Genomic DNA, 14,071 nt, shown 5'->3' on the forward strand with positions numbered 1-14,071 from the left:
AAAACAGACAAGATTTTATATCTTTTTTGGAAAACAGAGAGATTATTTAACGAGACCGAAATAATAGGGAGGTAATTTGATATGGGTCGATGGGAGAGAATTTATACTCAACCGAGTTAGAACCAAAGGGCTGAGCCTCATTTATTCGTGGGACAGAATGTGTATTGTATTCAAGAGTCCAAAAACAGGTCCAACAATATATTTCTGAAACGGTCTAACCCCTTTCCAGAAGCTATTTATAAGTCCCAAAAAACTACGGCTTCGCGTTTCAGCAGCCATGATGATGAAGAACAAGGGGAAAGAAGCAGCTCTACAAGAAGTAACTAATCTCCATACTTCATCATCATCTAAACAAAACCCAAACTCTTCAACAACTATACGCAAGTTCGTCGAAAGAAGAGGTTTTTCTCAAACTAATAATAAACCTGCCTATGTCGTCAAAACTCCACCGTTAGTCAGAACAAGTTCAGAGGTAAAACCCCAAGACGAAAGAGGGAATGAATCAAAAGTTAAAAGTTGTACTAGTACTACTAATAGTGCTGATCATGGTCCCACTGGGGAAGAGGAGGGGGCTAATAATGAAGAACCTGAGCTGTCAGAGGAGCAGCTCACTATCAACAACCACTTACAGGAAGACGAGGTAAATAATAAGTTTCAACTACGTTACTTTTAATGACGAGGTACCTCAAGTGACTTATAATAGAACAAATTGGAAATAGACAAACTCAGGCGGAGTTGGTGTTTACATTAGATATATATTTTTTTGCTGTCTTATTCAAGCTTACAGTGACAAAACAAAAGATAAGATGAGCTACTGAGAGTTCAAAATTGTGCGGCATCTTATTTCTTTATGGATTTTGTCTGGTGGTCTTTATTATCATTATTAGTTCATTCACAGTGTTTGGTTTGACTCTAAGCACACATTGGACCTTCATCATCCTTGAAACTGATGAGAGGTCTTTCTGCACACAACACTGGAGAGTAAATGTTATAAGTAAAAAGCTGCAAGAATAGGAAATCCCTGCTTAAAAAATATTATTCTCCCCCCTTTAATTTTTTTTTATGATAATATATGCCCTGGCCTTTTCACTTTTTGTAACATATGGAAACATAACATCTCTTTATATATATGGAGTATTTGGGAATTGGGATAAAACATTACATCTGAATGTGCAAACCATTCTGATCTCAAAGTTGTGCTTTGCAGTTATTGGCCATGGAGGCCATATATGGGGACAATCTAACTATCGGTAGAACTGAAGGAGGCCAGAAATCTTTTCAGGTTTGGTGATAACCAACATTTGTATTTCACTATACAAATATTGCCATCCAACATCTGTTTTTTTTTTTTTTTTGATCCGTGTACATATTGAAACCCTTGGTGAACTAACTATATCCATAAAAGCTTCATTCACCTAAAGAAAATGTTGAACCTGGAGGAAAATCTACCAGCCTTATTGCCCCGGCTCAACATTCAAATGAATTCCTTTATACTTTTGCAGTTCAATATCTTCCTCCGATTGTGTTGACATGTTTATTACCCAATTCGTATCCAAGCCATCAACCTCCATATTTCACTCTATCCATTCAATGGTTGAACTCTTTGAGAATTTCCAATCTTTGCCGCATGTTGGATTCTTTTTGGACAGATAAACCTGGCCAGGAGGTTATATACCAATGGGTGGACTGGTTACACAGTTCTTCTCTTTCTCATCTAGGGTTTGATAAGGAAATAACTCTTGGTCCCTATAACATGCCAGATGCTGGTGACAGTCGTGCTTTCTCGGGAAGTGTATCGCCAGAAGTTGATATACCATCAATGATGAAATATAATGATGATAAGTGCCATGAGGTTTTTAATGAAAATTTTCAGGAGTGCTGCATCTGTTTTAGTGAGCATGCAGGTGACTCTTTCTCTCTTTTCCTCGGTAGATTAACATACAAATAGAAAAAGGAAAAATAACAACAGAGAATATTCTCCTTCTGCCATATTAATGAACACACATGCACACATTCATTTCCTTGTGTACACACTACACACACATCGTGACAACTATAAATGTAGCTTGCATACAGGTATACTTATACTTGTTGACACAGATAGATTGTAAATACTCACACATGCACTGGGTCCAGAACGGCTTCAGCTCCAATATGCGTGAAATTTGTGTATATTTCTGGACTGCACCTGTTCTCAACAGCTGTGTGTCTACTGAATTGAACTCTTTACCATGTCTAAGGTGTTCTTTACACTTCATCTTCATCTTAACTTCAATCAGATTAACTTTCTTTCTGTCAGCATTGAAAACCTACAATCAATATGTCTTGTTCTTGGTTACATCTAAGAATCTTGTTTATATCCTATTCTACCTTGCAATATAGTTTATCTACTTATCTAAGATCATGCACTTGAAATGTATATATGTGGCAAAATTGCTTTCTTGGTGCTTAATTGTATAGTACTTAACATGGGCATAGCTGGGATTTTGTAGCAGTATATGTTATCTGTGTAAAGTCTCTTTTCTGTTGTCCAGGATATCTTATTCTCGTCAGATAGAAAGACAATGTGTTTGATGTAAACCACTTTGCCGAAGCAAGAAAGAGGATGAAACTAACAACAAGATATTTAAAAATCTCGCACGCGACTCTTAGGATGTTTGGGACTTATCATAAGCATTAAAAACCAATATTTCATTTATTCTGAAAACTTCAAGCTGCTTTTGTTTGTGCAACTGCCCTTATTGGTAATGAGGGTTACTTGGTAGCTGAGTATATTATTTTTTTGAAATATTTAGAGGGTTAAGGCAGACCCACACTGGTTACATCGAAGGACCCTAGCCCGAAGGCTTACATTACCCGAAGGCTCATCAATCCCGGAGGGACACTAACCCAAAGGCTTACATTGCCCGAAGGGAACCGAGCCCGAAGGCTCTCGCACTGTAGCTGCTGAGTATATTAGCAAACTAGGAAACTAACTTCTACAAAATAAAAATACTTGATTTAAGGGACTGATAATGATGTGTGCAGTGTGACGTCATGGTACACCACACAATATACAAAAAGAATGTGTGGTGATGTCAGCGCAACGTCATGGTAAACCACACACAATATACAGTGCATTACTTTTCAGCATCCTCGCCAGCGTGTTATTGTCTCAATCATGTCTTTGGGATTGCCTATATGAGACAATTATCTAGTTTGGTTGAGACTAGTTGGGGCCAAGTAAAGTAAAAGTCCTATCTGTATTTGTCAAAAGCCGGGTTAACTTGGCCAAGTTTTAAGGTGGGGTGTGATGTGAAGCTTTGGTTAGAAATACAGGGATTAACGACCCTTCATCTGTGAGGTTTAGAGATGTATCAGTGGAATTGGAGATGGTATAAACAATGACCATGTCCAATATGCATGCTATTGGTGTATATTTCTGGATGGTGGCCTGTTGTCTACAGTTGTCTTTACCGTGTTTATGTTGTTCTTGACACTTCAGTTTCTTCTTAACTTTAATCAATAGTCTCTCTTCTCAGGCGCAGAGTTCATCAGACTGCCATGCAAACACTTTTTCTGCTGGAAATGCATGGAGACTTATTCAAGTATCCATGTAAAGGAAGGGACTGTTTACAAGCTCATATGCCCTGATGCAGAATGTGATGGGCTTGTTCCACCTGGCTTGTTGAAACGTTTACTTGCAAGCGAAGACTTCGAGCGCTGGGAATCATTATTGTTGCAGAAAACACTAGATTCAATGTCTGATGTAGTTTATTGCCCTAGATGTGAGACAGGCTGCTTAAAGGATGGGGACGACGCTCAATGCCCAAAATGCTTTTTCAGTTTTTGTATCCTTTGCAGAGAGCGGCGTCATGTAGGAATTACGTGTACGAGTCCGGAACAAAAACTCCAAAAGTTAATCATAAAAGCTCTAGTCATTGATTTTTTTTCATGTTAATAAGCTCAAGTCCTGATATAGATTATTAGCCCAGAAAAAAAAATTCTGATATGCTATTTTTCTTGCTCAAATAAAAAGGTCTCTAAACCTGTTTTGATGAGATATTTCCACTCCCACCCCACCCCAAAAAAAAATTTAAAATAAAAATGAAAATAAAATAACTGGACATACTAACAACAAAAGCCTTATGAAACATCTGTTCTTGTTGAACGACATTCTTACTTAATATATATCTTCAGCTAGTGCGTTTTTTTTCCTGGTATCCTCTGAGATTGGGCAAAATGTAATAATTTGATCAAGCAAATGATAATTAATAGTGCCTTACGCTTATTGACACCTCTTTCATGGTGATTGATAATTTGGTACCTTTTCATAATTCCTAGATAAACCTCCTTTTGGTGTTTGCTTGCAGGAACAACAGGGTTCATATGAACTCACGGATGAGCAAGCACATAAAAGAGAAATGATGCTGAACGAGATTCTTAGTCTCACAGAAATAAGTCGTGATGCTAAGCGATGCCCATCTTGCAATATTGCAATCTCTCGAACTGAAGGTTGTAACAAGATGGTATGCGGAAACTGTGGGCAGTTTTTTTGCTATCAATGTAATAATGCCATTAGAGGATATGACCACTTCAGGTAAATTTCCACTTTGTCAAGTTTAGGGTATCCTACTTACAGTATATGGATTTGTTCTTAGAATATTACATAGAAACTAATTTATTGTTTTTTTACTTACTGAAGCGGAGGTGGATGTGTCCTATTTCTGACTGAAGAAACTCATATTAGGGAGGAGGAAAACAAGGTGGTGGTTCAGATGCACCCGTGTCCAATATGTGCTGAAGAAAATGCAAAGGTGAGTATTTCTTACTCTTGGTTGTTTATTTTATCTGAAAACAAGACTGAAGTACTGAACTAGAATGTGCTTGCAACTATTGTACCATAGTGATCTTCTTATGAAGGGTAAGTTATAGTCTTGTTGACATGGTTCCAGATTGTTTCAGGCCTAGACAGTTTACTTAAATCACCAAGTATAATAACTTAGGTCTCAGGGCATAGAATATAATCTTATGATAGGCTTAAATTTGGAGATCATCTCGGTGAAGCACATGGAGGTCGAAAATGGTGCCATATTTTGACCTACTGATCAGAAATATTTGGTGTCTAACAAGTCTATTTTCTTACTAACAAAACCTTTGAGACTCAAGAAATGTGTGCTATACAATTCTATGGAAGATTGCTCCAAGTAATTGAATCCTCCAATGAGCACTGACATGATATAAGTTGTTTGGAATACACACACCCGTAGACTTTTTACATCCTTGGACCAACTATGCAATACCCCAGAAGAACATGTACATAAGTTAGTCCATTTCACTTGTCTCGTATTTTCTTTTACATTCACCCTTACCCCCACGTCTCCAAACCTGGAGTCCTTTTAGCCCTTCAAATAGAGCATTTTTTTTTGGATAAATATGTTTTATTCAATTGAAATTATACAGAAGTAGAGGACAACTGGACAAAGCACACTAGAATCCGTTCTGAATAGCAAATCCAGTCCTTTTAAATACCAACTCTCATTTTCTTTCTTTCTTTCTTTCTTTCTTTCTTTCTTTCTTTCTTTCTTTCCTTCTTTCTTACTTTCTTTCTTTTATATATGTAACTTTTATATGGACTATAGTGATCCCAAAATTCCCTCTTACCTGCTCAACCTCAAGCTGGTCCTTCTAAACTATTACTAATGTGGACATTGTCAAGCCCAAGGGTGCACGTGCAGTAGGCGTCACCCTTTCTGTTTTTGTTTGTTTTGGTTAATAGGTTTCATTGGTTGGCAGGAAAATTCTTAGTTGCAAATAAGGGCTTGTAGTTCAGTTTGAATTAGTTGATGTTATTGAAAGAGATTAGAAATAAAAGAAAGACTTTAGGGTTCTTGGTTTATTTGTCTGAACTCTGAAGTGTAGTTTTTCTTAAATTGTTGGTTCCGCCAATTGATATCTACATTAGTTACACTCAACTCTGGTCTTAGAAATGGATGTTCGACAACTCAACTCTATATTCTGTCCATAACTTACAAGTGTCTGGAGTGAAGCAAGTGTAGTTGATTTTTATTTATTTTTTCAACTTCAAAGTCATACATTCAGTTGCTTATACTTTTGTGTCTATATTCTAGGATTTTGTTTGATCACACACTTTAGGCTCGTTACGTCTTTATTGAAGGTTTCCGCATTATCCAAGTCTACTTTCCCACTAATAGGTTAAAACTAAAATGTTAATGAATCTATGACTATTTTTTGTGAGGATGATCACCTCATTAAGAAGATCATCCTCACCAGAAATCAGCTCCTATGGATATGTTTGTGAGTGTTGCAAGCGTGAAAATTGTGGCATTTAGATAAAGCCTAAATAATCTTAAACCTGAACACAACTTTTGGATAGGTTAGACATATTCAAACGGGCAGCTTTTTAGCGGAGATGATATCCTCACCATGAAGATCATCTGCATAAAAATTCAGTCGGCAAGGTCATCTCTAAAAGCACAGCGTGTACAAGAGGCGTGTACATGTATATATTAGAAATAGGCATCGTAATCAACAGTTTAACAAGTTGAATGACGAAAACCAAACCCTTTAAATGAATAAGCTATTTATTAATTCTGACCAAAATGCCTGGACTAACTGCCAATGTTCCCCAAAATTTTCAATTGGATATGATTATTTTAAGTGTCTTGTTAGTGATTAATTATTTTTATGTGTTTGGTGATAAATTTTCAGGTTGGCAGTAATAACCACATGGTCTGCCTGACATGTCGGAACCACTATTGTTATGTGTGTCGAAAGAGTTTCCGGTACACCTCTCAGCATTTTGTCTCGGGTTGCGGACAACACACCCTGGGGTAATTGTAAATTGCTCGGTCTTTTACGTAGAGCAACAGATCAATACTACTATATCCAAGAGGAAAGATGACATTCATTTGTAGTCTTTCCAATCCCGCCCCAGGATGAAACAGAGTTGGTTTACCATAACAAAACATTCAAATTATTTCTGGATGGTTTTTTCACCTGGTTTGTCTGGGTTTGGAAGACGAAAATAGAATGAGAATGACAGGTCGGTTTTCTTCTGCTCATAGGAAAATAACATAACTTGTAATTATACTCTTGTACTGAAAACTACTGTGGAATTCTCAGTAGAGATACTGGGCAGACAATGTTCTCCTGTGGAATGCTGCTTCATATTCTCACTTGTGTTTTTGCATGACTAACTTAAGGTTTAACAGACCTAAGAATGTATCCTTACATGACATCTGTGCCACAAATAGTTGTTGCAGTTGCATAGTGTTGTACATACTCACTAGATATATTTTGCTCACCGTTACTGCGTCTTTGCAAAATCATCAGACGCCTCTTTTTAGGATATTAAACTAAATTGTTCTAAATAACTAACCAAGATTAGAATAGTTTTCGGAAACTTGGAAGCATGCGCACCTCTCCTATAAATCTCCTCGGGTGATACCAATACCATGATCCCACAAGTAGTACCGCCTCCCTAAAGGGGAGGGTGCAAGGTTTGAGTACTTGCTGGTGCAATTGCTGTTTAACAATGTGCCTTCAAGGATTCTACACGACACGTATAATTATTAAATTAACGATATATATATATATACCGACATTTCACGAAACTTATAAAATACGTAACACGTGTGAGGGCATTTATAAGGGCAATATCTGGTAATAGCTTCTGTTCCAAGACACACCACCATTTTTTAGAGTTCCCCTGAAAACACAGAACAGTCACACCACTTTGTTTCGTCTCTCCCACTTCACTTACTAATGGCTTCTTCGAAATCAAATCAACCACGACAAGCGTCGAAAAGAGAGAAGTGAGAGTAGTAGTAGTAATTGATCGTGGAACGGGTAAATCAAGTTTAATTGTATCAGCTGCAAATGAAGCTTTTCCTCAACAACATCCACCTGTTCTACCCATCACTCGTTTACAGCTGATTATTATCCCGACCGTGTCCCTGTCACCATCAAGGTTGTATAATAATAATAATAATAATTCCAACATCTACATCTTTATTGGAATATATATTGGGGGTGGGGATGGTTATATGAACTCCATATTTAAATTTAAAGTGACTCTGAAGTTACTCCACCACTAAATACAATGAATTAGAATTTGAAGCTGATTTTTGGTGGAGATCTTTTCCACACAATATAGATCATCCTCACAAAAAATCAGTTTATTTGAAGATCTATAACATCATCAAAAATAGTTTAGAATGTTATTAAATTATCCAACAATCCATACTTTTTTAAATTCATAACAACTTTTGACAAGGTTAAATATATTTAAGTGAGCTGATTTTTTGTAGGGGTGTTCTTCATCATGTGATGTATATCTCCACAAAATATTAGCCCTCAATTCATCTTGTAAGTCCACTTTTAAGAGTGGAGTAATTTTGGAGTCACTATAAAGGGGGAGTTCATATAACCAGAATCTGAATAAACTGGCACAAGAATTGAAACTAGCTGATGTTGTTGCCTTAACTTACGCCTGTGACCAACATGTTAATCCTGATCGGTTAAGCACATTTGGTTACTCAGAACTTTCGAGACTTGATGTGAATGTGCTAGTGATTGTGGTTGGTTGTAATTCCTTTATTTTAGGTCATATCAAGAATTGTTTGGGCACATATTCGGGGAACTTGTACTTTAATTGGCGGTCTGTAGTTGATATTGTATTTTTGTTTAAAGTTAAGCTAGGGTTAGGCAGACCCTCTGTTGTATTCATGTAATTCTTCTAGAGTACACTCTACCCATCATTTCCTCTCTTACAATTTTTTCTGAGACAAAGTCTAGAGGTGGGACAAAACAGACTAAGCTATCCTCATTGTTAGTATAGAGAGAGGCTAAATGGTCTGCAAGGCCATTAGTCTCCCTATAAACATGAGTGAACAAAATTACATAAAAAAAATCACAAAGATTCTGAATACTCTTAACTAGATTAAGACACTGCCAAGGTGGTGCTTCCCTTTTGGTAATGCTACTAATAACATTGAACGAATCTAAAGCCACGAGAAGCTTTGTATACCCCTGTTGCATACAAAGCATCACCTTAGTTTTAATAGTTTGCAATTCTTGAGTCATAATGCATGTGTTAGAATTACTCCTCGAGTAAGCCAGTACAACCTCACCTCTTGCATTTCTAATTGCTCCACCATATCCAACACCACTCATACCTATGGAACCATCTGTATTAAGTTTCAGGAGGTCATCTGGTGGCTTTATCCATGCATAGTCAGAGAAACTCTGTGGTCTATAATGAACTACAATACTGAGCCTCTTAAGAAGTTATTGTCTGTGTTGATTGTGACACCTCCTTTAGTTGGGCCAGCAAATAAAACTTCGTATCCTTTAGAAGTCTATCTCTAATCACTGTAGTAGGGAACGACTTGTTCCTGAAGCGTCTATTATTTCTCTCAGCCCAAAGGTAATTGACAGCAGTGCACACATATACTTTGAGTATCTCTGCCCTATCAGTTCTCTTCTGACAAATCCTTAGGATACTGCTCCATTTTCTATTCGCATTTTTTTTTGATAAGTAGAATTTATTAGAAAGGACGTGCAAAACACTGTTACAGTTGGTGATTGAGAACATCACAAGTTCTGCAACTAAAGAAAAATATACAGGGAACTAAAAGAAAATAACATCCCTAGAATAGTACATCCCCAGAGTCGACCATTATCACATTACAGTTGCTCCATTCTCTATTCACATTTCTTGCATCAGTGATTAGTTCAACATGTTGCTTGACACTGACCAATAGTTCTTGAGAGTATTGACACTGAAAGAACAGGTGCTTGGTGTTTTCCTTCTCTTGATTGCATAGGTAGCACTTTGAATAGCGCAACACCTTTTTCTTAATCAACCTATCTTGTGTAGGCAGATTTCCCGAGAACATCAGCCATGAAGAAAACGAATGTTTAGGAATCACAAGCTTCCCCCAAACCAATCTATGCCAACTTACTTTGTTTGAAGATCTCTTGAGGGCCATGTAAGTTGACTTAGAAGTAAATCTGCCTGTAGAAGCTGGGGTCCATATTAGTGAATCCTCATAAAGTTGGTCTTCAATAGGAGTACTAAGATATGACTTCTTAAGATCATTGTCTCGTAGCAGTTGAACATGCTGATCCCATGTACCTTGATTGATGAGTACGACCACTTTTGACTCAAGAGGAAAACTCCAAGCCTGTATGGCATCTTGGTTATTGAGAAGAATACCTTTGTCACACCATGGGTCATGCCATAATAGAGTAGTCATGCCATTAGCTATTCTCACCTTAGAAAACTTTACATCATGCATGTTTCCTGGCTTTAAGAACATGTCTCCATACCCAAGAGCAATATTGGGGAATCTGCATAGTCTAAAAGAACTTATTCTTCATATGTTGGTGTCATACCCGGTTCACCCATAAACTATTCTCTCTAGAAGCAACTTTAAATACCATACCACAATAAGCAACTTTATTCCATCTGTGCATATTAGTAACGCTAAGACCTCCTTCTTCTTGTGAGTGACAAATTCTTTCCCGACTAGCATGATGCATCTTGTGTTCCAAACTAGGCCCACTCCATAGAAATCTAGCACAGATTTTTGACAATTGTTCTAACACAGTCTTAGGAATCACAAATGTTCTTGACCAATAAATGTGAAAGGAGGAGAGCACAGACTGTATAAGTTGTAACCTTCCTGCATGAGAGAGAGTCCTTGCCTTCCAACTAGTGATTCTATAAGTGATCTTTTCCACCAAAGGTTGACATTCCCTTATACCTAATCTTGAAGAGATGAGAGGAACTCCAAGATAGGTAATAGGTGGTGTAGCAAGTTGAATACCAAGAAAAGTTGCAATAGCAGCCGCATCATCTTCATTTAGACCACTTATAAGTATAGTAGTCTTGTTTCTATTAATACTTAGACTTGATGCTTTAGAGAATGTGGTGAGAACCTCCAATATGACAGCTACAATACTCATTTATGCTTTTGCAAATAAAAGAATGTCATCTGCAAAGCACAAGTGGGAAACTTGTGTCCTCCTGCATTTGGGATGCATTTTGATACTTTTGTTCACAGTACTTTTCTGCAACAAACTTCCCAGAATTTCCATGACAAGAACAAAAAGGTAAGGTGAAAGGGGATCTCCTTGCCTGAGTCCCCTTTTTCTTGCAAAGAATCCTTCAACAACACCATTTATAAGAATGGAGTAACAAGGGGTAGAGATGCATGCATATATCCATTGAATGAGTCTCTCAGGGAAATGGAATCTTTTCAACATATACACAATAGTCTTCCAATCAACCATATCATAGGCTTTCTTGAGGTCTACTTTTATAGAACATCGAGGAGAGATCATGTTCTTATTGTAATTCCTCAAAAGCTCATGAGAAAGAAGCAGGATATCTTGGATATTTCTTCCATGTATAAAAGCAGTTTGAGGTGGAGCAATAGTATCCTCAATGACAAGTTTAAGCCTATTAGTAATAATCTTAGTGATGCATCTATAAACAATATTACAACATGCAATAGGTCGATAATCTTCTACTCTCTTTGGACATTTGACTTTGGGAATTAAACAAAGGAGAGTAGAGTTTACCCCTCTTGGCAGTTTATTGGTAGAGAAGAAGTTTGTAATAGCATTGATAAAGTCAGCTTCCACCACTTGTCAGCAAGATTTGAAGAAGAATACATTAAAGCCATCAAGCCCTGGGGACTTGTTATCACCCATACTAAAGAGAGCACTTTTGATTTCATATGAAGTTAGCTCTTTTTGAAGCTCAACTACATTTTCAGGGGATATGACATCTCTAACACACAGATTATCAAAGAAAACATCATCAACTTCTAATTCTGTATCAGTTCCCAGGATATTCTTGAAATAGTGGAGAAAAGTCTCAATTACTTCCTCCTGCTTATCAATAATGATACCATTTTGATCTTTAACAAACCAAATTTCATTTATGCTCCTTCTTTCCTTAATAAAGTTATGCAAATAAATAGTGCATCTGTCACCCATAGTGTACCGGCTACATCTTAATTTTTGCTTAAGTTCTATTTCTTCTACCCGAGCCAACATACCATATAGTTGCATAGAGTCTCTTTCCTTGGCCATAAGGTTGACATCTTGGGGATTCGCTTGCATCTCTAACTGTAGATCAAATATATTCCTCTTTGCAGCATCCACTCTAGCACTGATATTAAGGAACTCTCTCCTGGACCATCCTTTAAGTTGTTGCTTAAGAAGCTTCAACTTATGCATAAGAACATACATAGGATTGGAATATATTCTTTGATCCCAAACATCATGAAGAATAGAGTTAAACTCCGGGTGATAGACCCATGCATTAAAGAATCTGAAAGGGCCAACTTTTTTTGTAAAATTTCTCCATGAAATAAGTATGGGGCAATGGTCAGAGATACCATGAGGTAGAAAGTCTGCTTCAGTAGCCACATAAGAAGTCAACCACTGGGCATTAACTAATGCTCTATCGATTTTACTCATAACCCTTATAGTGCCAAAAAAGTTATTGCTCCATGTATAAAGGAATCCAGCAACCTTTAAGTCTAACAGACCAGCATTTTGCAAGAAGTCAACAAAACCTCTTGTTTCACTAGGATGCACTAGTTCACCTCCTATTCTTTCATCTGACTTAAGAACATTGTTAAAGGCTCCCATTACTAACCATGCCGTATTGTTAGTATTAGGAAAGTTATTTAAATCCTCCCATAGGATAAGCCTGTCACATCTTGCATTACTAGCATAAATCACAGTAAGTAAGAAAACTTCAGAGGATGGAATGAAGCACACCCCATAATGAAGAAATTGATCACTTTCCTTGAGCTTCTGAATAGATAAGATGTTAGCATCCCAACAAATCCATATACGACCACTAGGACATTTATTGTAATTGTCCAAGTACGTTGCTCCAGTTTGGACAACATATACTTCTAATATTTGCAAAGTTCTCATATTTAACCTTAGTTCCTACTAAGGCAAGCAGACTAAAATGTTTCTCCAACCTGAATTTGTTCACTTCCCTGGCCTTATGAGGGTCATTAATGCCACTCACATTCCACACACTTATTGGATACATTATTTCTTGTTCTTAGACCCCTTGGGTCTACCTCTGTTTCTCTTGGTAGGGATATCAGTCCACCCGACTTCCTTCACAGGCCTCATCTCATCTAAGCTAAATGCCTTGCTTTTTGATTTGTTCTCATTCAAAGAGACTTGAGGTGTTTGAGGGTCCTCTGGTTCAACAGTGGCATCTTGATCATCTATACAGTGGTAAGTTTCACTGTGGCTATCTGGCTCAATACTCTTTTCAGAGTCATCCTCCATACTATGGTACCTCTCCTTCTCCTTTGTATATGGTTCAACATATTCAGCTGTCATATCATCTTTTTGCTCATAATGTACTTATGGTGGCAGATAAGGAACTACATCAGTGATAAGAATGCCTCGAGCCAAGGAACAACCTGATAAGGAAGTAGTACTAGATCCAGCTCCCATAGAACCTGGAGATATAGCAATAGGATTAACATCAATTACATCAACATGATTAGTATACCATCATACCTGACCAATACATTGGTAATTGTAGTGTTTCCATGTTAATTCAGTGGCTCCTGTGAAGGTGCTGGTGTGTTTCCCTCATCTCATCCCCTTTGGGTTCGATCAACATTAGCATTTCTAGGTTGCCATGTACGCTTCTGGCTCTTGCTACAAGCTTCTAAGGAGTGCCCAAATACCATACATTTAGTACAAAAGGAAGGAATCCATGGGTAATCAAAGCACACATCTACAATTCTCCCTTTTCCAACATTGAATCTTAGATGGTCAGGAAACTTGCAAGCAGCATTAACCTCAATGCAAACCTTAACATAACTAAGTCGAGCTTGATTTGCTATACGTAGTTGCATCCACACATAATGGTTTACCCAAACGACTTGCAACAAAGTTGATGCCTTTATCAGTCCATAAGATCTTAGGTAAATCCATTTTAACCCATACAGGCTGCACAGTTTTAATACCTTTCCTATGCAAATCCAGATAATCAGTCCATGGTCTTACT

At 37.4% G+C, this 14,071-nt stretch overlaps 2 protein-coding genes across 2 annotated transcripts; one reads left to right on the top strand and one right to left on the bottom strand.

Annotated features, from left to right (window-relative positions):
* The first annotated feature begins 215 nt into the window (after positions 1 to 215).
* LOC147496294 (uncharacterized) lies at positions 216 to 7,178 on the top strand. The gene is made up of 7 exons (XM_086562530.1): positions 216 to 640; positions 1,208 to 1,282; positions 1,406 to 1,904; positions 3,522 to 3,935; positions 4,324 to 4,579; positions 4,685 to 4,796; positions 6,712 to 7,178. The coding sequence occupies exons 1-7, from the start codon at positions 278 to 280 to the stop codon at positions 6,835 to 6,837; spliced, it is 1,845 nt and encodes a 614-aa protein (XP_086418656.1). The 5' UTR covers positions 216 to 277; the 3' UTR covers positions 6,838 to 7,178.
* A 2,475-nt stretch (positions 7,179 to 9,653) lies between these two features.
* Positions 9,654 to 10,974, bottom strand: LOC147496295 (uncharacterized). Its single transcript, XM_086562531.1, has 2 exons — positions 10,688 to 10,974; positions 9,654 to 10,356 (listed from the first exon to the last, which is right to left on the bottom strand). Exons 1-2 carry the CDS (start codon positions 10,972 to 10,974, stop codon positions 9,654 to 9,656), a joined length of 990 nt encoding a protein of 329 aa, XP_086418657.1.
* Between the last annotated feature and the right edge of the window lie 3,097 nt (positions 10,975 to 14,071).

This window comes from Coptis chinensis, chromosome 5 (assembly GCF_015680905.1).
Source record: "Coptis chinensis isolate HL-2020 chromosome 5, ASM1568090v1, whole genome shotgun sequence".
NCBI lineage: Eukaryota > Viridiplantae > Streptophyta > Magnoliopsida > Ranunculales > Ranunculaceae > Coptis > Coptis chinensis.